Source organism: Triplophysa rosa, linkage group LG9, assembly GCF_024868665.1.
Source record: "Triplophysa rosa linkage group LG9, Trosa_1v2, whole genome shotgun sequence".
NCBI classification, from domain to species: Eukaryota; Metazoa; Chordata; class Actinopteri; order Cypriniformes; family Nemacheilidae; genus Triplophysa; species Triplophysa rosa.
Genome location: NC_079898.1, coordinates 19,809,019 through 19,831,469, shown reverse-complemented (window position 1 = coordinate 19,831,469; position 22,451 = coordinate 19,809,019). Strand labels below are relative to the sequence as shown.

Genomic DNA, 22,451 nt, shown 5'->3' with positions numbered 1-22,451 from the left:
CAAGCTGAAAGTCTGCATTAATCCATCCTCAGCACGGCCCTGTGGAGTACGCAACGTCCTATAAGAGGGGCTGACACGTCTCATCCGTCTGTCTTTTCACACACTCAATTAGATACACAAAAACAACAGTATCGGTTGCACTGATGAATGGAAAAGAAAACTGGCATGCTAATATTACAGTTCAAGAGTAAAGTACTTCACAGATTTAATCCTACAGATTCAATTCCTATATGAAATGGGCATTCTTGGAACTCAGCTGGTGATGGCAATACAAAAAATGCTTAAACCTACTGTACTATAAACCGCATTATATAAAGAGCGAAATGTAAATGTTTCTTCAGCTTCTGTGCAAATAAACAGAAAAAAGCATCCCTCTTCTCACACCCCGCTGATTCTTCTTTATACAACGAAATTCAAGCACGTTTCAACCTACTTTTAATTTTGTAAATGACTCGCCACACGAATCTCGGGATGTCTTTGATGGCTCCCAAAGTGTGCGAGCAGACTAGCAAACACACACATCAGATTGTGGCCGCGGGGGACGGTGGGGCCCAGACAGCACTGAGTCAGCAGCAGAAAGGAAACGATCGAGGCCCTAGAGGAGAATACATCAACACCGCAGAGGCGCCTCCATCCTCCTCTGCTCCCCATCAACACCAGCACCACCACCATCCGTCTTCCCCCTCACCTCAAAGGAGCTCGGCATGCCTGCTCATCCATCTCTCACTGACCAGGATTTTGCAGCGCTGCCTCAGCGCTGTGTGTCTGATGCAAATGGGTCCTTTTAGTCTGGGCTAAGACATGTAAAACGGCGTGAGGAATATGTAAAAACAACAGACTGACAGCAACAGACATTGTTCTCACAAAGGCTGGTGGGCGCCACGCATTGTCACTCGCTCGGGCCGATGCGCTCGCACAAAGAGGAGTCCTTTCACTTCCTTCGTCGCAGCTGATCTCAGCAGGATAGTAATTCTCGTACTGTAGGAGAGGGTTGAAATGTCATCTGCGCATTATTAGACTGACCTTCAATTTGAAGGCAAAGCTTGTGGGAGCTTCTGCTTCCTAGAGAATTTTGACGGTAAATAATAGTGTCTTGTTCAACTCTTTAATCAAATGCGTAGAAGTGTTTTGTGCTAAAGATTCAGCATTTCTGTTCAGATGGTTTAGTACTCTTTTAGGCCAAGGCCACTTTATTTATTGCGTTAAACTTATTATTAGTAAAGTTTCAAGCCCCATTTGAAATGTATTTACATACTTTTGCTACGATGATCGCAAAACCAATAAAATATGATATTATTATTGATGTACTGGGGTGTCAAATATGCCGGTATTGACAATAATTGATTTGTGATATTTATAACCGTAAATAAATCTATACATTATGATAACATAAATAATCCAGCACCAGTATATGATTGACACTTTAGCATCGAAGGTGGTGTTATTGCATTCATTGAACATTTCGTTTATTTAACATATTATTTATTTTATTTAAGAGATATCTTGATAATATCATTATCATGATTTCTTCTGGACACAATAATCGTGTAGTGAAAGTGTGATATTGTGATAGCCCAAACTTACACATTATCAAACATTAAAGGGATAGTTCACCCAAAGAAATTTTGATTTTGTCATCATTTACTCACCTTCTTGTCATTTCAAATCTGTATGAACACAAAAGATATTTTAAAGAATGCTTGTAACCGAACACAACGGTACCCATTGACTTCTATTGTATGGACACAAAACCAATGCAAGTCAAAGTGCACCGCTGTTGTTCGGTTACCAACATTCTTCAAAATATCTTCTTTTGTGTACTGCAGAATAAAGAAAGTCATACAGGTTTGAAATGACAAGAGGGCAAGTAAATGATGACAGAATTTTCATTTTGGGGTGAACTATCAATTGCAGCTACTGAAAATGTAGCTGCATTATTTTTAGTTATGGATCAAGTTATCACAGTATCGCGTTTCTGTTTAGGCATTTTTATTCATTCATAAAAAATAGTTTGAGATCAAACAACAAAAGAAGGACCCCCTGCCGTCCCACCATTGACCCCCACTATAAAACCCCTAGAGCCTCCTAATGACAGGTCTTTTTTATTTCAGCGTTCCTTGTCAGCCTACTCTGGTTTACATTTTCTAGCTCTGCGTGCAACGTTACATTAAAGTCGAAATTATACACTATAACCGAACTTGAACACAAACACACAGGTCAGACAACCCATATGCTCTCAGAGCGCCATGGGAAACGACAGAACTCAAAGCTCCCCACTCAATGACAAAGAATAACCTGAAGCAACCCTCTCCGGTTTCTTTAATCCTCGCCTTTGGGCGTCCCGAACGATGGCGACAAATTGTCAGTTCTCATTGGGAACAACAGTCACTAATGGAGGGGGGAAACTCAAGTGTGAGGTATACACAATCCGTCGGGGCTAAACGGTTCCCCTCATTTACCTGTCATCATTCCATTCCTGCCTGCCTTTGAGTCATTCTTCACAAAGACATGCTGTATATTTGATACGCCGCTCACACAAGTGCTCCACAGGAACGCTGAGACATGCAGATGCTTCTGAGGTGTTAAGAAAACACTTACAGTACTGAAAAGATGAACACATTTCGTTAATAGCACAGGGGTTCAAAGCCAAGGTCTAACACATTTGTGGGAAAGAAGGACATTACAAACTAGTGTCTCTTAAGTAGTAACAACGACAAGAGTAAAGGGTTTCTTTGGCTGTTGCTAACACGATAATGCTAGTGTTAACTTAAAGATCAAAGGTAATTTGTTTAAGTTCCGGTGAAGCTAGCCACTTAGTTTTCAATATTTTAAGGTTCATTAGCAATAATGATTTTCCTTTGTACAAGCATTGCCATTGCTGAATTATTTAAGAGAGAAGTGTCTTTTCATAAGGTGAAGTGAATTTTTTGGTCTGTAGCACTAAAGAAAAACAAAAGAATATAGAATACCAACCAAACTGACATCACAACATTAATCCAACGATGCAAGTTTGGGACAGGACTGTTTGCCCAAACAAAGGACGACATGTGAATGTTTTGAAAACCCGCACAACCCTTATTGTTTGCAAAAATGTCACACTTCACCTTTAAAAAGAAAAAAGCGACTGAACGCAATAATGTAGTCCTGCTGTAGCTACAACATAAATCAAAGCGAGGTGAGATGTGCAATAAAACGCACACAGCTCAATGCGTATTGTCTGAGCTTAGACTGGAGAACATGAAAACACAATGGTCTCCTTCTTGTCTTTCCAGCACACTGATTCACAGCAGATGTGATTCTTTAAAGTGCTGTAAAGTTCTCAGTGTATACTGTTTTGTGAGAGCGGCGACGGAGCGGGCTTTTATGAGCAGCTGTAAATGGCAGTTTCTGTCATATCTCTAGACGATAAATGAGGTAACTGCGAAAATTTTGTGGAAAACCAAAAACGGAGTGAAAACGGATTCAGGTGCCACTTATTTGCATTCTTTCAAATGCATGAAAATGAATGAAAACAAATATGCATTATCTGTTGTTTCGCAAAAAAAATGATGACAGCTGTAATTATTGCACGACTCGTGTCCAGTCTCAGCGGTCAAAGACATTCTGATATCCAGCCAAACCAGAGGAAATAGTGCCACGTTCTTAGTCATCACAAAGCGGTTTATCAACCTTATCTATCATTTCCGTGTGTTTGTGTCTTTAATGTCATTAAGCATTGTTTCCTCTCAGAGAAGCGAGACAAACAGAAACCACCGGCAAACTTCCTTTGATAAAAAACAATACAAATCAGCTGTCACGACATCCACAGGGACTGAGGTACACTCTTAAAAATAAAGGTACTTCAAAAGGTTCCTTCGATGCCATAGAAGAACATTTTGGTTCCATAAAGAACCTTTAACATCTGAAGTAAGAAAGAAAGAGATGGTTCTTTAAAGAGCCTTTGGCTGAATGGTTTTTTGTGGAACCATAAATGGTTCTTCTATGGCATCGCTGTGAAGAACCTTTTAAGCACCTTTATTTTTAAGAGTGTACATTTGCCACGTGGATTCTTTGAAATAATTTGTCTGTTTCAAACAAAAGAAAAAGTCCTCGGGAGGGTTTCAGTCGCACTGCTGAATTCCTGCTGTGAAGATGCAGAAGATCTTACATCTGAAAGAGTGAGAAGACTGTTATTTGGCTAATTACAGATTTAGGGCTGAAACCGTAAACAGGGGGAGAAGAAGAGAGCGAGGTGTTTAAGTTTCATTAGAGCGTAGAGACTGGATGCATTGTGTGCTGATGTCTGATCTTTTATCACTCTCAATACTGATATGACTAATAGATCAGTATAGGTTGGGGTAAAAGAGTGGCCTATCTGATCTGATCTGAGACCATTGTTTCGAAGCTCATTAACCACTGGGGGGTCCAGAGGTTTCCACACAGTCGACAACCTCAACCCATCCCCCAGTAGACCTCACCAACCCCCCATTCCTGCAGTCAAGGCAAGAGGGGCTTTAGAAAAACAAGCGACAACACAATGGGAAAACAGGAGAAGTCAACCCAGAGGGCTGTTTCTAAGACTTTGCTCATTCCTCACAAACACAAAAAAAAAACGCTGACCGCTGACTCAGGCCTTTGGCTCGGCACTTCTGACAGAACGAACAGCAGGACATCAGTTTGGTTAGGCTGTTGTTGCATAGGAGATTCTTGGTCTCCAGAGATCAAGGGAGTTAATGCTGAACATCTGGAATTTGCATTGAAAATAACACAAGAAAGAGGTTAGAGAGGAGATTTGATGTAGTATTGGTGTGTATTGACGTGGGGTAGCATCCCATCTCAGGGCAGTTTCAGTACAATATTTGGCACATTGTATCACGCATCATGCAGCCAATGCCACGAGCAGGAACATTTGCACACGGTGCTGGACCCCATCCTGCAATCCACGTTTTGCCATATTGCGCGGGTCTCTGTGGAAGCGGTAGGAAGGATGAAAAGTCAGCAGCACAGAGATCGCTGCTAATTGCCCGTGGTGAATGATTATGGAAATGAACCAGAAGGATATAGAAAAAAAGAAGACACAAAGCAGATATTTGGCACAGACTTTACCATGTCGCTATTAATTACGCATGAGTTCAGGACAGAAAATACCCCTCAACCATGTATTCTAGTCACAGTGTGTGTGTGAATGGATTTATTTGGCTTTAGTTTAAGAAAAATTTGCCCACAGTTAAATATGCGAAAAGTATTTATATCATTTTTCTGAATTAATGGCATCCCAGATGTATACCGTAGAATTCACATATTTCAATTTAAATACTTGAGTTCAAAAGCTGACTTCAATTTAAATTTAAGTAAAATCAAACTGCCAAACTGTTAGCTTATTATAATTAAAACCAACTGACTTGTAAAGCCAATTTGTTTAAACTTAATATACACTATATTTTTATATAGTGTATTTTACACTAAAGGCTTTTACACTAAAGTTTTTAAAGGGAATTTTTCTACTTTGTACTTCAGTGATTTTAGCTGTAAAAATGAGTTTAGCGTTAATCTATAGTAATTAAATGAGCTTCATCCAAAAACAATTGAAGTCTATATAGTATTTTCTTTGTTTTTTCTTTCAAAATTTTTGCATAGGCCACATTTATTTGTCAACTACCCTACATGTTTTTTAAGTGTTCTCAAAATGCTTTTTCAAAATCAAAGTGTTTTTATGCAATTCAAATTGTACAAATTGCATAAACCTGTACACAATTACATGACATGTGGGTATGTAGTTTAGTGAAATTCTACAAGTTTACAGAATTCTAAAGGTTTGGTTCTCACTTAAGCTAGGTAAACATCAGTATGTGAATGAGTGAAGGAAGGGGGGTTTAGATAGAGAGAGTGTGTGTGTGTCACTGGAGACACAAGAAAAACACATTACAAATCTCCCGGAGCTGGGCAGAACAGCACTGAGCTCAGAACTGTTTGTTTGACGATCCAGGGCCATGAAATATACACATGAGGTGTAAAGATCAAAATGACAAACCCCTCAACAAGTCTTTCAAATTAGAGAAATGTGGCATGGCTTTGATTCCGACACCCTTGTGCTCTAAATTCCATTCAAGTAAACAGCATCATTGAAGAAACACGCACCGGTAAATTAAATCCTAATTTAAAGCGTCTTATTTGCCTGTCATGCAAAGAATGTACCGTGAACACCCTTGAAAGCAGAGGTCAGACATTCTTTAGACACGGGCCCACTTAAAGCTTCAACGAAAAACGTTCTTGTTAGCACTTAACTGCATCAAGTGCTTTAATAAACTTAGCTATGCTCATCTCCACCCACTAACAACAACCAACGAGAGGAGACGAGCAGGAGCAGAAGGGTCCGAGATCCTTCAAAGCCATGTCTGTTGTCAAAACACATCGAGATGGAGGAGATAAAATAAATGACATCTTTGGAAAGATGAGGAACCCTCATCCAACCAAACAAGAGATGACCTGGGCCATAGACTCCCCCAACAGTATTATTGAAATGGTGGTAATCAGACCCTCTTGGGGCCCTCCACTGGGCCTCTTTGTACACCTAAGAGTCAATCAAGGCCTGATGACAGACAAGGCCTAGTCAGATTTAGGAGAGAAAAAACGCCGGAAGGGTCGGATACAGGGGCCAGAGTTGCGATCCATCCCGGAGCGGAGGACAGACGGGCCACTGGCCGTGATGCCCTGCGGTGACCTCCTGTCACCTTTAACTGTGCCCTAGTTCTCCACCTCTGACCCTAAAAGAATGACACCTGGACCTGCGGTAAAAAAACAAGCGGGTTCGCTAAACTGCATTATCTTTAGAGAAAACAGGAGATAGCAAAGGTGGCAGGACCCTGCTGCTGCTGTACTACCAGGAGCAAAGACACGTCATTCAAAAGAAAAGAAGCAATAACCGACAACAAACCAACACATGGGTATTTAGAGAGATTTTGTAAGGATTGTTGGGGCGAATTTCCATTTGGTTGTCACATACTAATCCTGTGACTTAAAAGATTACACTTATTAGTTTACAAATGTCTCCAATAAGACTCTCAGCGGACGGACTGATGTTATCACACAAGAACTCGCAAAGAGCAATATCTATCCAATTTAATAACAAAGCAAAGGAAAACTAATAAAATATATTCACTGCATATGTTTCCATGACTAAGTCTGGAAATCACAGGTTTGATTTCCAGGTTTTCATAACCATGAATTCCGTTCAAAAGGTCCAATTTATTCTCAGTGAGTGCTGTTTGGCACACAATACGAGCTTGGGTTGTGGCGGTTTTATTAACCAGTTGGAATGGGTCTTGGAAAAGGGGCAATAGGAACTAACCTTTATGTCTGTCCAAAGCTGTGGCAGTGCACTCATATCAATTCAAGCAAACAGAAGTAAAAGCAGGTCAAGCTCTGTCTTATCTCTTTTCCTGAAGGCCACTACTTTAGCATTTGATCACTGATTGACCCAAAGTCCATGAGGTACATCTGTTGCTTTATGGGAAAAACAAGTAGCTGATGAAAAGTCCAGGGAAAGTGTGCCAGGAAAAACCCCATGTAGCAGAAAAGAGTCACATTAACGCAGAATTATGCAATCGTCACTTCCAAATGAAAAGCCATTTTTATCCACCAGGTGAAAAGAACAGCATCTGCTGGAGTTTAGACAGAACCAAAAATAAGTGATACAAAGGCTGCAAAAAGGTTTACTCAGGTCAGATTGCGCAAAGTTCCTCCAAAGCCCTTTGGAGACGATGACACAGTCTGCGCTGCTGGTTTATGAGGGAGCAAACTCGCCATTTGGAGCCACTTTCAAACTTAACAAGCATAATGAGGCTGAACATAACGCCTGACTTCAGAGCTTAAAAATTCATAATGTGCTGTGAAACTAAGAAGCCATTTACAGGCACTCGCTCTTACACAGACACTCTACTAAAGAAGGAAAGCGCATTGCTCGGATTCAAATAAATGCACACAAGCGCCTGCTAAATCGGCCCTCTTTCGGCATCTCTCTCCCTCCTTCACAAACTCTGTTACTTAATGCTTATACACACACACACGGATCTCATCTAAATAATGCTTCTGGTGGTGGCCTTCTCAACACAAACACAAGCAATGCCCACTAAAGCCTTATTCAAAGATGGTGGTGGATATTCATCTGCCTTTCTCCTGCTCCCCCTAGTGGCCACAGTGTCCAAACCCTGCGAGAGAGAGGGAGAGAGAGAGAGAGAGAGAGAGAGAGAGGGGAGGAAGCAAGCCAGGAAAAGTCGCAAGCTCCTCCCCCAGATGACATCAGCGCTGTGTTGAAGCGGAGCTGGATGCAGATGCAACTTCACACTTGTAGTGAGCTCCAGGCAGCTGACAAGCTCTGCCGACTCTTCTATCTAGTCTCTCTTTCTGAGCCAAAGGAGTGTGTGTGTGTATGTGAACAAGTGTGTGTGGAAATAAAAACACACCCTGCTACTCGCACCATTGCTGCTACCGAGCATTTCTGACCCTGGGATCTTTTTTGGGGATTGAAATCATCTTCCGTCGTATTGGATTTACCCTATGGACTGACTTTATATTTTCTTTGAGGATATTCTGTTTGATATTCCCTTTTTTGAATTATTGCTTTGGCAGGTAAGTGTATTTTGTTATGGGTTTCCCCGATTCCTGGACTGTTTTAACCCGTTCCCTAACGTATTCCATCACTTCGAGGTTATCAAATACCTTCAAAATGTACATAGAGCATACATGCATCTTTCTAGAAGGTGAATCAAACATTTATATTCACTCACAACGCTTGAAGCTTTTGTCTTCGCTTCTAAACTTTTAGATCTATTTGTCTGTCATGTCAGTCTTAATACTTCCATCAAAGCTGCTCTGCGGTGGCAAAACGCGTTTATTGCGTTTTATTTCGACTGTAAGCAGATCCTCAGGGATTTGAGGGAACGCAATAGCGATTTCAAGTAACGCTACAGTAGTGAAGAAATCCAATTGTACAGAAATATAAAAGCCTTCTATTTTCAATATATTAATCAAATAAATGCGCATTTCCAAAACAAGTCTCCACTCCGTTGCGCGCAGAATAAACGCACCATAAACTTATATTTCACATCTGGTATTCGTGTCGATAAATGCACTATGCTTATTAAAGACTTTCTACAAATAACCATCGTTTAGAAAAAAAAGCGCAGTGCAGATTTTATATTTACAGCGCTCGATCAACAGGAACGCGCAAACTTGGTGCGTTTCGTCTTAAATCTAGTCACGTTCTTAAACGAGAGATTTTATCGCGAATTACACGAGCAGATGGCGATTAAAACGGGGAAAATTAGAAACCGTAATGCCGAGCTCGAGCTGTGATGAGAGAGAGTGATCGGAATAAGGAATGGCGAATCTGAGGGATGCGGCGCCTCCATCCAACGCGACGCGACAAAACTGACGCGAACCCACTGGCAACGCTCGTTTGCGAGCTTTTTTGATTATGGCGAAAACGTGTTAATTTTGACGCGAGGACTAAAAAGACTTAAAAGGCTGGCCTTTAAATTCGCGCACTTTGCGTTAGGTGTGTGTGGCGCAGTGAAGAGATCTAAGGCTGTCAGCTGCTTCAAGATTTCCCCATCAAACGACTCTTCTTTCTTTCAAGTAGCCTTACAAGTTATCTAAAGATGCGCTTTCATATCTGTTGGGCAGAAAGCTCCAGATTGAAATAATAGTTTAGAGCTGATAAGGATGATAGCAGCCCGTGCTTTCAGGTGGAGCTGATGAAATCAGTAATAAAGACTTATCCAAATTCACTAAAGACAAATGTAATAGTTACACAACAGTGCATAAGATTCAAACCACTGTTTGATCACATACTTGCACTAAGTGCAAGTTATTTTTCCCCCAGCTTTGAGTTTTATGGGTGCAAATACACAAAAAAAGACTTGTGTATTCAAAGAGGTTGTTTTTTTTTAGCATGAGAATGGCCGAGGAACACAAATGAGCTGTTTTGACTGTGTAAGGAGGGTGATAAAATTAATGAATACATTGTTCTTTGTTAGACTTGTCAAAGCACTCTGTGGCTGTCTTTTCACTTGCATAAACAATTTGTATCAGTGCTTTGCTAACACCACACCTCTAAGCACTAAAAATGTAAGACTATACAATACACTGCAAATAAAAATCTCCCTTAGATGTCAATAGGCAGATAAAAGATGTAAAATAATACGTATTCTATGTTTTTATACCAAACCGTTGAATGCAGTGTATGTTTACCGGCAGCCAGGCGGAGAGCACTCTTTGTTTCCCACTCCGAATGCTGGAGGCTAAACCCAGCGGTCCGTTGCATTCACTGGAAGTCAACATGAAATGGTCATGTCCCCAGAAAAAAGTCTGTCACCCTTTTGTGCAGAGGACAAAAACAAATCGTCTAGCAGAAATCTCCACTCATGTTGGCAGCCAACCTTTGACCTAGCTGAGGCCATTCTTTAAAATGCACGAGTTTAGATGTTCATTTGCAGAAATATTATAAGTGTACACATTAATAACAAAATAGTTGAGAACATACGAAGCTTTGAATTTCAGCATTTATGTGGATATTATTATCTTCACTTTAAATAAAATCCTAAAAAGTACAGTGCAGTAAATCAGCCCAAGCCTTTCTGCCCTTGTCCAGAAAATGCTGCCCCCTGTACCCAAAGCAGGGGGTACATATGTGGTAATTAAAGCGCTACCTCAGCCTGTGCGTGCGTATCTGACATTCACAGGCCCGATACAGAAGCGCTTACCACCCCCAAGTGGGGAAAAATAGTGCAGCTGCCACAGACCACTCTCTTTTCAATGCAACACAAAAGATAGAGACCCCCTGTATCCCCTACAATCCACTCTCACTGCCAGCCAGGGACAAACCTGCGGATCATCTGCCCCAAAACTGCACACAGAGGAGAACCGTAAACACACAATAGCCTGCTACTAAACTAACATTTAAACCGTGCCCAAACCACCTTTCTCCTTCCAAACATGTGGGCAGAAATGTTTCATCTTTCAGCCCACTAGGCTCGGAGGCTTGATATGCCTCCAGTTTCCTGGACATAAGATACAACGTGACAAAGAGAGGCATTTAGTTCAAATCCTGCCTGGGGTTCAGAATCTATTATCTATTGAAAACGAGAGAGCTGACCTACCGATGGACACTGTAGTGCAAATTTTATTTAATCCTAAATGCCTTCTTTCATGCATGGGCATTGATCAGATGTGACAGCATTTTTGAGAACGAATGAAATTCAATTTAAATGTTAAAATTATGCTAACTAAATCTATAGATAAAAATTATATTGATGTATTTAATATACATTTTCATATGTGCATATTCATAATACATACTCCAGTTGTATCAGATGTAATCTTGATAACCTAAAGGAAGGCCTTTAATAACACCCATTTGTGAAATCAAAAGTTTATGCTTGTGATAGTCATCTTTTCACTAACTTCTCAAAATTAATCCATTCTCCCCACTTTTCTGTTGCATAATCACATTCAGATGGTGTTTAAAACTCAGGGCTCCCCCCCCCCCCAAGACATTTTTACCTCTGTTTTTAAGAACACTACTATGAAGCTCCAGACACAATACACTAAAACAAGCAATCGAAGTTACAATTTCTGCAGTGCCAGTTTAACCAGAACGCTCAATTGAACCTCACTCGTGCAAAGCAATGAAGCAGAAGCAGGCCCCGCCATCTGAACGATCCCTTAACGGGTAGCGCCTATTAGAACGATAGTGAAAAGTGTCCGTCATTTGACATTCTGCGTCCCTTTTTTTCCTGGCTATGAGCAGTGGGTGGGATGAGGGGCCGGAGGGTTTAACCAAATGTAAAAAAGCAAATAATTCTGAGTGAAAGAGGTTCAGTAAAGCAGAAGAGTGAAAACCAGGGCCCTTATGCCTGCCTTGTAATGAACAATGGGGCGCTGCCACTGTGGTGAAATCCGAGGAGCTGAGGGAAACAAAGAAATAATAATGCAGTCGATCATGAGCAGATATGGTTCGTGTGTCCCACTGAGACAGCTGGCTCGACAGGCTTAGGTGAAGCATATGAGGCGGATGGTCGGTCATTTTTTTACCTCCCTACCTTGAACTTAATGGGCATAACAGTCTATTGGCCAACATATATTTCCCAAAACATCCGGCTTTTATCAAGGTCTTGTTAGACCTTGATAAAGAATGTTTTCTGCTATGCATCTTTGAAAATATCAAGAATCACGCAGTTACTTGAGAACAGCGAGGCACGGTGTTAAAAATTAATCAAATAAATAAATAAAACAACTTCCCTTTTCCAGCTCCTGTGCCAGGCAATGACTTTAAGTGTAGCACATAATAAAGGAGGTGTTCGTTCTCCGGATAATTCGCTAGTCTGTTATGTGTCAGACTTCAGGAAAAATAGCAAGGTGCTTTATGCGCATAATTCTGAAAATCGATACGTCTCGACGCTAGCGGTTGTAAAATCGGATGCCGATCATCAACCAATTGTTCGCCATTCCAGCCAAGTGTTTATTTTCCTGAATGATCCCCAATCACTTTGGAGGTTGGAGAAAAGGGAAACGACTTTGTCTTGCTCAGCATACTAAAAAGCGCTCTGTCAGACATCACCTGTCCTTAAAGCAGTGTCACAGCTGCTGTTTCATGTTAATCTACTAATACAATACCAGGCGCATGGAGCACTTAGGCTCAACAGAAGGCTGGAGTGTATTATTAGACTGCGCTGCCGAGACCTGTAATCAAGTTACAGGGCCTTCAATTCCCTAATCTCTCCTTGTCACTAGCTACAACAGTTTCAGAATTACCTGACATACCCCCTCGTGTTTTACAGGAAGGGTACAGTCCGCGGGTCAGTGGGAGGGTTTCAGAAAAGTCCCAAGTCTGTAAGAGAGGCTGTAAGTCATTAGACTCGGAGGATAGTAATGCATACGCGTAAGAGGGAAATAATGGCAATGGAAGGGGCAGCGCCGATATGATGCGCAAACCCCTCGGGGCCACTGGAGGTGACGTGCATGAGGATCCCGTTAGGGTATTTATGAGTCTGCCACGTTCATCTGACATGTACATTTTTGAGCAGCACGAGGGCGTTGCATTCAGGCGCTGCCGGGGCAGCCTCGAGGACCCATGCTGCCTGCTCAGCACCAATAAGCTTCATTGTAAGAAAGCAACCACTGCGATTCAGCTTCACCCCATACCAGCCACCTGAAACCCTCTTTGAAAGTGCAGAATTTAGCAAGGCAGGAGGGAACGGTCCTGAGCCATTGTCCCAGGGCCCGAACCACTGCCGTCTTTCTTATGCAAAGGAATTCTTTTCTCCCATCTCCATAGAGAGGATTGGGACCAAGGGGGTCAGGGTTAGTAGCAGACGAAGCAATGAACACGGTTATCCTGGCAGCACAGGCTTAAAGCAAGGGGAAAGAAAGGTTTTTATAAAAATCCACAACATCTCCCCTAATCCAGGTTTCACAAACAGTGTCCACTATCAAAAGACTGCAGCCCTGGGGCTTTTCTCTGTGGTCATTTAACCAGAGGTAAAGAAATCCCCTGATATACAGAAACCCAATAAGCTTAAGGGACTTTTAAATTCCTGTTTCAACCACATACCGCTTTCACTTTTTCTTCTTCGATCTGATAACGCTCTCAGATGCAGTGGACCAACCTACAGAACATTTCAAAGCGCCTTAACAATCTAGAAACGTTTTTGGGGTGTACTTTTATCAGGTGCAAACATACAACATGCAATATCGTCTATTGAAGCATGAATCTGTTTTTAGTGAAGGACAGTGGTCAATTGAAATAAGCTGCATCCTCCTCTGACTCAATCTCAACCTTGGCAGAAACACTGCCGTATTAAATCATTTTGGTATTAAATGCTCAATACAAGTCAATAACTCTGTGTCAATAAGGGTAAATATCATTCTCACCTTCAGTGACGTATTTAACCGTTGCATGTTTTTAATAGAGAATGTCTTATTGGTTCTTTTTCTCTTTTCTCTCCCTGACCCTGTCGATAGGAAGTCCAGCATGTTAGAAGGAGTGGGCGTCTACACGTCAAGCACGGGTTTGTGAAACGAGAGCCGGGGAGGCGGGGTGCTATTAAAGCACAGGAGAAGCGAGTGAGATTCTGCTTCCGAGCCACCAGGCTGGATACTTTATTCATGCTCTTGTCGGGAGTGAGACTACAGGAATCCAGGCTGACTGTGGGGCCTGACTTCAGATCCGAACCACCCTGGATTTGAGCAGACGGGACAGGGCTCTGACCCATAAACGGTCGTAACGCCATGACCGCTCTGCTTCGGGAGATAAGGGAACAATTTACTTTATTTCATTAGGGATTGCAATTTACCATTGAGAAAATCTAAGGATTCTGCATGCAGGCAACTCTTGCTTTACCTTCTTTTTTATTTTAGTCCTTTTTGTAGTTCAGTATTCTTTTGAATCGCATGCCTGCACAGGAGAAGGCTGCCTAAGGTCTGTCTGGAAGCGGAGGAGCTTTCTTTATAGGTTTATCAACCATGGCAAAGCCTTTGATTGCATGAACTGAGGACACTGCAATACAAGACAGGAGGTCAGCAGTACAAACAAGGATCAGTTCGGCAAATACCAGCTTGGGCAGGATATAACCAAAGAGACCCCTTTGAGGAGACGGACAAACATCTTGTGAAAGAACAGAAAGGAGAGCTTAAAGCCTCATTGGATTTTGGGTGGCTTCAGAGGATTAACCAGCATTTCTAAATCAGGTATGACAAATATGGATGCCTTGTCTTTTTCTCTGCTCAAGGGACATTTCTTATATATAAAGTTGTATACTCTTTTTTTAATTATATTATGTATCAAATTATATATGTAGCACAGTGCTAGAGGTTAGGAGAAGAATGTGAAATTAAAATAATTCATTGAAAAGCAATAAATAAATATGAAATTAATTAATAATATATAATAAAAAATAAAAAAGCACACTTCAATAGCCGTAGAAAATAACTTTATCAACATACACTGAATTTTATCTATTAAAATTGTTGCCATCTCTCCCTCAGATTATAACACTTATTTTATTGTTTCATGAAAATGTGCTTTTCTGACCAAAATCTGTACAAAATCTTAAATTGTCTAAAAGTCATTAAATTTTTGCAGGAATAATTCATAACGCGTCAAAATGTTTAATAAGACGCTGACTCTGCAGCAAGCAAGGACAAAAAAAAGTTGATTTTAAAACATTTAATCAACAAGGCCTGACTGTTCTTTCAGCGCGGTTTTCAGTAATGAAAGCTGCCGTGAAATGCACTGGCTAACTGCAGAAATGTGTAAAACAACAAGGGCCCGAGATTACATTACACACAGCAAAAGATAAAACCTCTCGCACACAAGAGTTTCATTCAAGGGACGCTGGTGGGTTTAAGGATTTGTTATCTGCATCCACGGCTGATTGGGAATATCCTTCCACTTCAATGGATTCACTTTGTTTCTGAACCTCTCATTTCTTCATTTTATTCCTCTATTTTTCAACTCTAATCCCTCTTTTTCTTTTCACCATTTTATATTGTTTTGATACACCATAAAATTTATTTCAATCAAGACAAACACCCCAGGCACGTTTCGCTATCATAGTTTTTTCATTTGTTCGTGTTATTGGAAATTTTAATAGCCTCTTTTCATTAATTCAACAGCAGAAATATACGATTCTTTGTCTTCGATTGAATCATTTAGTACAAAAAAAATAAATGCTGGAGGCAACATACATAAAACAGCAATTATTTAGAGCGGCGCACTGCCTTTCTTTCTGAATGCCTGAATTGAACTTTCTTTCTTGTTTTTTCCTCCAAGGGCAACAACCAGACAGAGGACATGGCATGCAAATACAAGTCTTTCTTTGTCTTCTTGATCAGAGCTGGGCTTCTGCTAGGCCTGGCCAATCCGCTGGTGACCTCAGCCTCCTGTCCCTCGCAGTGCCGGTGCGACGGGACGTTTATCTACTGCAATGACCGGGATTTGACTTCCATCCCTTCGGGCATCCCAGAGGACGCCACAGTACTTTTTCTCCAAAATAACCGCATCAAAAGTGCGGGCATCCCTTCGGATTTGAAAAGGCTAAACGGCGTGGAAAAGATCTACCTGTATTGCAACAACCTGGATGAGTTTCCAAACAACCTGCCACTGAATGTCAAAGAGCTTCATTTACAAGAAAACAACATCCGGACTATCACGCACGCCTCCCTGGGACAGATTCCCTTTATTGAGGAATTACACTTGGACGACAATTCTGTGTCGGCTGTTAGCATCGAAGAGGGTGCGTTTAGGGACAGCAACCATTTGAGGCTGCTCTTCCTATCACGTAACCACCTCAGCACCATACCTTCAGGTCTACCGATGACTATCGAGGAACTTCGCTTCGACGACAACCGCATCTCGTCCATCTCGGAGGCGTCCCTGCAGGATCTTATAAACCTGAAACGACTGGTGTTGGATGGCAACCTTCTAAACAACAGGGGTATTGGGGAGATGGCCTTTGTGAATTTAGCCAACCTGACTGAGCTTTCATTGGTACGGAACTCCCTAACGTCTCCACCTGCCAACCTGCCAGGCTCTAGTCTGGAGAAGTTAAATCTTCAAGACAACCACATCAATCACGTGCCAGCAGGTGCCTTTGCTTTTTTGCGACAGCTGTACCGTTTGGATCTGTCAGGCAACAACTTGAGCAGTCTGCCCAATGGGGTGTTCGAAGACCTGGATAACCTTACCCAGCTGCTCTTGCGCAACAACCCCTGGCAATGCAGCTGCCGGATGAAATGGGTACGGGACTGGCTGCGAAGTCTACCGTCTAAGGTCAACGTGCGTGGCCTCATGTGCCAGGGACCCGATAAAGTCAAAGGGATGGCCATCAAGGATCTATCAACAGAACTGTTCGGCTGCTCTGACACAGATTTCTCACCTACATATGAGACCAGCACCGTCTCGAACACTTTGCCGGCCTCGCGGCCCCAATGGCCAACATATGTGACTAAAAGGCCTGTGGTTAAGGGACCAGAGCTTGGCAGAAACTATCGTAGCACAACGCCATCTAGTCGCAAGATCATCACGATAAGTGTCAAATCTAGCAGCGCCGAGACAGTGCACATATCTTGGAGAGTATATCAACCCATGACCGCCCTGAGGCTCAGCTGGTTAAAGCTGGGCCACAGTCCTGCTTTTGGATCCATAACCGAGACCATTGTTCAAGGGGAAAGAACAGAGTACCTGCTTACAGCTCTGGAGCCCGAATCCTCTTATCGGATATGCATGGTTCCCATGGAAACGAGTAACATTTACCTGTCGGACGAGACACCTGTATGCATAGAGACAGAAACTGCTTCGCTGAAAGCTTACAATCCCACCACAACCTTGAACAGAGAGCAGGAGAAAGAGCCTTACAAAAATTCCAATCTGCCTTTAGCTGCTATTATCGGAGGGGCCGTCGCCCTTTTGGCTATCATCATGTTGGCCCTGGTGTGCTGGTACGTCCACAGGAACGGTTCCTTATTTTCCAGGAACTGCACGTACAACAAGGGTCGCAGGAGGAAGGACGATTACGCCGAAGCCGGAACAAAGAAGGACACCTCCATCTTGGAGATTAGAGAGACCTCTTTTCAAATGATACCCATAAATAACATGCCGGTGTCTAAAGAGGAATTTGTGATACACACTATTTTTCCTCCTAATGGCTTGAGCCTTTACAAGACTCCACACAGTGACAACAGCATCAACAACAGAAGTTACAGAGACAGTGGAATACCAGATTCAGACTACTCGCATTCATGATAGCGTGCGTGGATTACAAAGACGTTTTTTTGCTAATGAGTGACTTTGAGACTGCTTGGTCTTTTGCAAAACACTGGATTGAAAAGACTGAGAAAGCGTCGTTATGTACATTTGCCATATAATTTATATTTAAGGACGATTTATTAAAAAGGAAAGAGGTTCAGATTGCAGGCCATCACTGAGTCATTGGTGTACGCTGCCACAAACCGCGATTCTATATTTTAGAGATTTGTAGTAATTTGTACTGTACTTCCTTTACTTATGGTTTTAGATCAATTAAAAAACGTTGTGCTCTACTGAGATATGATGACTTGTCAACTGTGAAAGTGGGTTTTCATTGCTGTGTTGAACAATCAGATTTTAGAAAACCATGTAGTATAAGCACAGGTCAAACCTATTGCTGTGTTGCTGTCAGTGGAAAAAATACAACAAAAAACAAGACTGCGGGGCCTAGCTGATCAAAGGCATGACAGTGTTTTGTTAAATCTGAGGAGGGCGAGCACAGATTTACAGTGGTAGCATTTGTTAGGAATCCTGACAGCCCGTTCCAGAATGTTACACGATTAGGAAGCAAATATCTATTACTTGCCTGTGAAAGACACCAACACAGCACAGAATGCTAAATCCCATGCCTCGGCCAGAAGCTTCTGCCTCGGCACATGGCAAACAAAGCACACAGATCAAACAAACAAGTACTTTTCAGTCAAATCTGAATAGATAGGCTGAAACACAACTCAGTATTGCTTGTTCAAGTCAGTAAGGGGAAAAAAACATTTTAACGCATCCCCAATACAGTAAACTGTGTCATTGTAAGCGCAGTCCTCCAAAAATGTTCTGGGCAGTAAAAATATGGCAAGAAACACATCTGGGCTCTTTTCTATTTGGAATATAAAGTGTCAACTATTTTTTGTTCATATAATTCTTATTTGTCTTCTTTTCTAATTCAAGCCACTTTTAAGTTGCCACAGTTGAAAGTTTATTGTTCTTTACAACCGAAGACCAAAGTGCATTGTATGCCCTTTGGCCAGTCTTGTATGTGCCTTGATCCAATGCTTATTGTATTTAGCTTTTTCAAAAAAATAAAATAAAATCAGTGACTTAACTTTTTTCATACACACTTGAATATGATAGGATATTGGTCATATTGCAAAATAAAAGTGGATAAAACCCATCTCCTTTTCCCAAGAGAATGCTTTCCATTTATTTTTAATCCCTCTAAGCTTTGCATAGACTCTTCCAGACCCTACAAACGTTGCTGTGAAGCATTAGAGGATTCTACATAGTGCGGCATCCACTTGGGGCTGTGAGTGCTCTTTTGTGTGGTTAAGACATGTATGACTTATCTGATTGGCCCAATTGGGAAATATAAGTGACTACGGCAGAGAAGCTAAATGAGGCCGTTGGAGAGATGCTGCGCTGGGTTCGATGCGCCCGCTGCTGGAGGACATGTATGCATCTAATGAGTATATATCATAAAGACAATGGTGCAGCCTCTGCTGGGGACGAGCCACGTCCAATTTGACTAAATTGGAATCACACAGGTGGATCTAGGCACCTAACAAATGCATATAACATTGGTATATGTAGACACATGTATGTGGGCCATGATCGTGTGAAAACGCAGACGTACACACATAGATGTACACACCCCAGCTTTAATAACAGTTCAGGGTTGCCTTTAAAAACAGCGAGTCAGATCCAAACCTTAAGTATACTTCACCCTACTAGTGTTCTAAATATACCACATCGGCTTGAAATTAAAGTAAACACCCTCGGTGAGCGTCATGGTTCAGCAGTGAACCGCATATGTGAATGTTGTTGATGTTCCATAACTTTCCCTGTCATTTGTTTATATGGATTCCTGACTGATGGTATTAGAAGTTAAAAACGGCTTTTATTGAGTTACGTTTGATTTGCATCGCTCACGTTTTTGTGAGTCTGAGGCCTTTCATTCTGCAATTAATTTAATGGCTTACATGTCACTGATTTAAGTCATACGGTACTTGATATCGCTGCTGTCCTTCCAAAACCTCAGATGTCCAAATTCACTGTTTTTTAGGGAATGGAAAAAAACAGTGCTTTTTAAACGAATGAATACTGTGTTGTCAAACTTAACAAGCTGTGAGTCTGAGGCCTTTCATTCTGCAATTAATTTAATGGCTTACATGTCACTGATTTAAGTCATACGGTACTTGATATCGCTGCTGTCCTTCCAAAGCCTCAGATGTCCAAATTCACTGTTTTTTAAGGAATGGAAAAAAACACAGTGCTTTTTAAACGAATGAATACTGTGTTGTCAAACTTAACAAGCACTTTTTATTGTTTAGATACCCAGTGACAAACATTAAGGTCGAGTAATAATAATGATTTATAGCAAAAAATATAAATCACAAAATATGGAGATACGAGGTTTCAGAAGGATAACAGCGATATGTTTAATTTGCACACAAATTAGATTGAACTAAAATTCTCAACTTGTAAAACTAGGTTGCTGTAACTTACAACTTATTCGTTGATTCAATAAGGAGATGAGATGCTGGTCAGAACTAAAAGTATGAAGTAACAGGAATGAGATCACAGCAGTTTCATGTATCAAAGCACACAGGTGCATGCATGCTTCCTTTATGGTTGTTCTGCAGCAGTAAATCATCCAGTTTCCCAATACCTTCAAAGTTTTTGGTGTTTGGTGTATATAAAAAACATTCAAAAAATATAATATATCGTGCTGTATGATTTTCAGTTGCCGAATAGTGCAGAAAAAGATCAATTTAGAACACTACCCTTAAGTATTGGGGGAAGGGGAGCTGGGTGCCTGCTACTGGGGTGACCTGTGGTGACCCTTTTAACACAATGACCTAACCTCTGGCGTCTTTGTCAGCGTATTGTTGGATCTTACAGATGACCTCATTCGCCCTGGGAAAATCATTGATCAGGTCGGATGCCTGTGAGGCTGGTGCACACTTGAAATTCTACCTTGTGAATAGGACACTTCACTTGAAAAACAAGGACAGAACTCCTTCGAAAACATGACAGAGTTTGTGGGTCGACACATGCCAATGAGCATTGTGCAAAATCCAGGCTAAGAAACTGGACGTTGCTCATCTGATCTATGAGAGAGAAAGCCATGTCTGATGAGGTCAGATAAAGGCGGGTGAAACAAGGGTCATGGATGAAAAATGAATAATGGGTGGACATTTTGGACTTCTGACCTCTTCATTAAGCAATTGGTGCACATTTTTCACTTTTTAGCCTTTTGACTCTTTTTCAAGCAAATGGCAGACATTTTTCATCTCTTTAAACTCGACCGCCTTTTTTAAGCAGTTGGTGGACATTTTTCATCTTTTTGGACTTTTGACCCTTTTATTTTAAGCAGAAGAAACAGTACAGGTCAGGTCAGGCATTGTCATGGAGCACAATGATAAACCTCCAGCTCTTTAACAGAACAAACAGTCGATAAATAATGCAGCAGTTCTTTGTCTTGCATCATAACATTTTAAAAGACAAACTAAAGCAATGTAATAAATGCTGCTTTTGACCAGAAAGCCAATTACAAGCAAATGCAGAAGCCACATGTCATTCAATTATTTTTAGACTTTAATTTACCAAAAGAGCCATAAGGGAGTTGAGTAAAAGCACCATCTTATTCTGATCTCATTTTGTTTCACCTTGCAGGAAGATGTAGTCATCAACTCCTTGCAAATCTATTCCCAAGCGTGTGATGTGTTTGCTCCCATTCTGCCTGGCCTACCGTACGAAGCCTTTTCCTACAGCTCAGCTCAAAAACTTCAAAAAAAAAGAGCAAAACTCTTACTAATGAACCATTTGCTTTCTCTTCTCTTTTTGCACCTTGTCTCAAAGCTGATCTCTCTTGCAGAAGCAGAAGAAAAACCGAGGTCAAAATGTCAGGCCTCACGTCCCACCACGCATGATACATTTTCTGAAGCATAGAAGGTACAGGCTAAAAAACATTTTCTGTATGTTTCTGTTTGTGTGCGCATGTTTGGTTTGTCGACGTGGTTTTTCTTAGTCACCACCTATTGCTTTGACCTTTCGTTCATACGCTTCTCTTCCCTTTGATGCACATCGCAAATCAAACACGCAGACCAGAGTTTAAAAAACGGATGTGTTCCCCTCTCCTGCAGGCTGCCATTCTAGACACTGAAACCACAATTTAAGTTATGCATGTGTTGAAGAGACAGCTGCGGCCTGGGCGTGGAGCCACGGCCACATGTGCTCTGCTGTCAGTCACCGCTGTCACGCGGTGAGATAAATACAAGCAGTCAAAACAAACGTTTGAACAACCAGACAGAAATGTTTGTTTACAAAAGTGAAGAAAAACAGCTTAAAACACAGCCGTCAATATTTAAAGGCAGTTCTGAGGAGTTGTGTGGATGCTTCTCAATTGTGAGTTCTTTACTCTCTTTCCCTCATGCACATCGATTTAGCAGCTCGGTTCTAAAAACTAGTGAGCTGCCTACACGGACAGCATCTTAACAGCGTGAAGTGAACGATTCAGAATGCTTTACATAGCCAGCAACTCAGAAAATTCAATTCTCAAATGATTTAAATAAAGTTAAATAAAGTTTGATGCTGCTTTAATACTCTAATATGCATAAACATACCTAAAAATGTATTTTACACAATGTTTTTTTGTTAAGTGAGCAGAACT

The 22,451-nt window shown here is 41.4% G+C and overlaps 2 protein-coding genes across 3 annotated transcripts in view; one reads left to right on the top strand and one right to left on the bottom strand.

Moving 5' to 3' along the window:
• The window catches only part of macrod2 (mono-ADP ribosylhydrolase 2), a 510,226-nt gene that overhangs the window by 413,630 nt on the left and 74,145 nt on the right, over positions 1 to 22,451 (bottom strand). The window lies entirely within an intron of this gene.
• flrt3 (fibronectin leucine rich transmembrane 3) lies at positions 8,305 to 18,960 on the top strand. The gene is made up of 3 exons (XM_057341937.1): positions 8,305 to 8,607; positions 14,002 to 14,727; positions 15,812 to 18,960. Exon 3 carries the CDS (start codon positions 15,833 to 15,835, stop codon positions 17,780 to 17,782), a length of 1,950 nt encoding a protein of 649 aa, XP_057197920.1. The 5' UTR covers positions 8,305 to 8,607; positions 14,002 to 14,727; positions 15,812 to 15,832; the 3' UTR covers positions 17,783 to 18,960.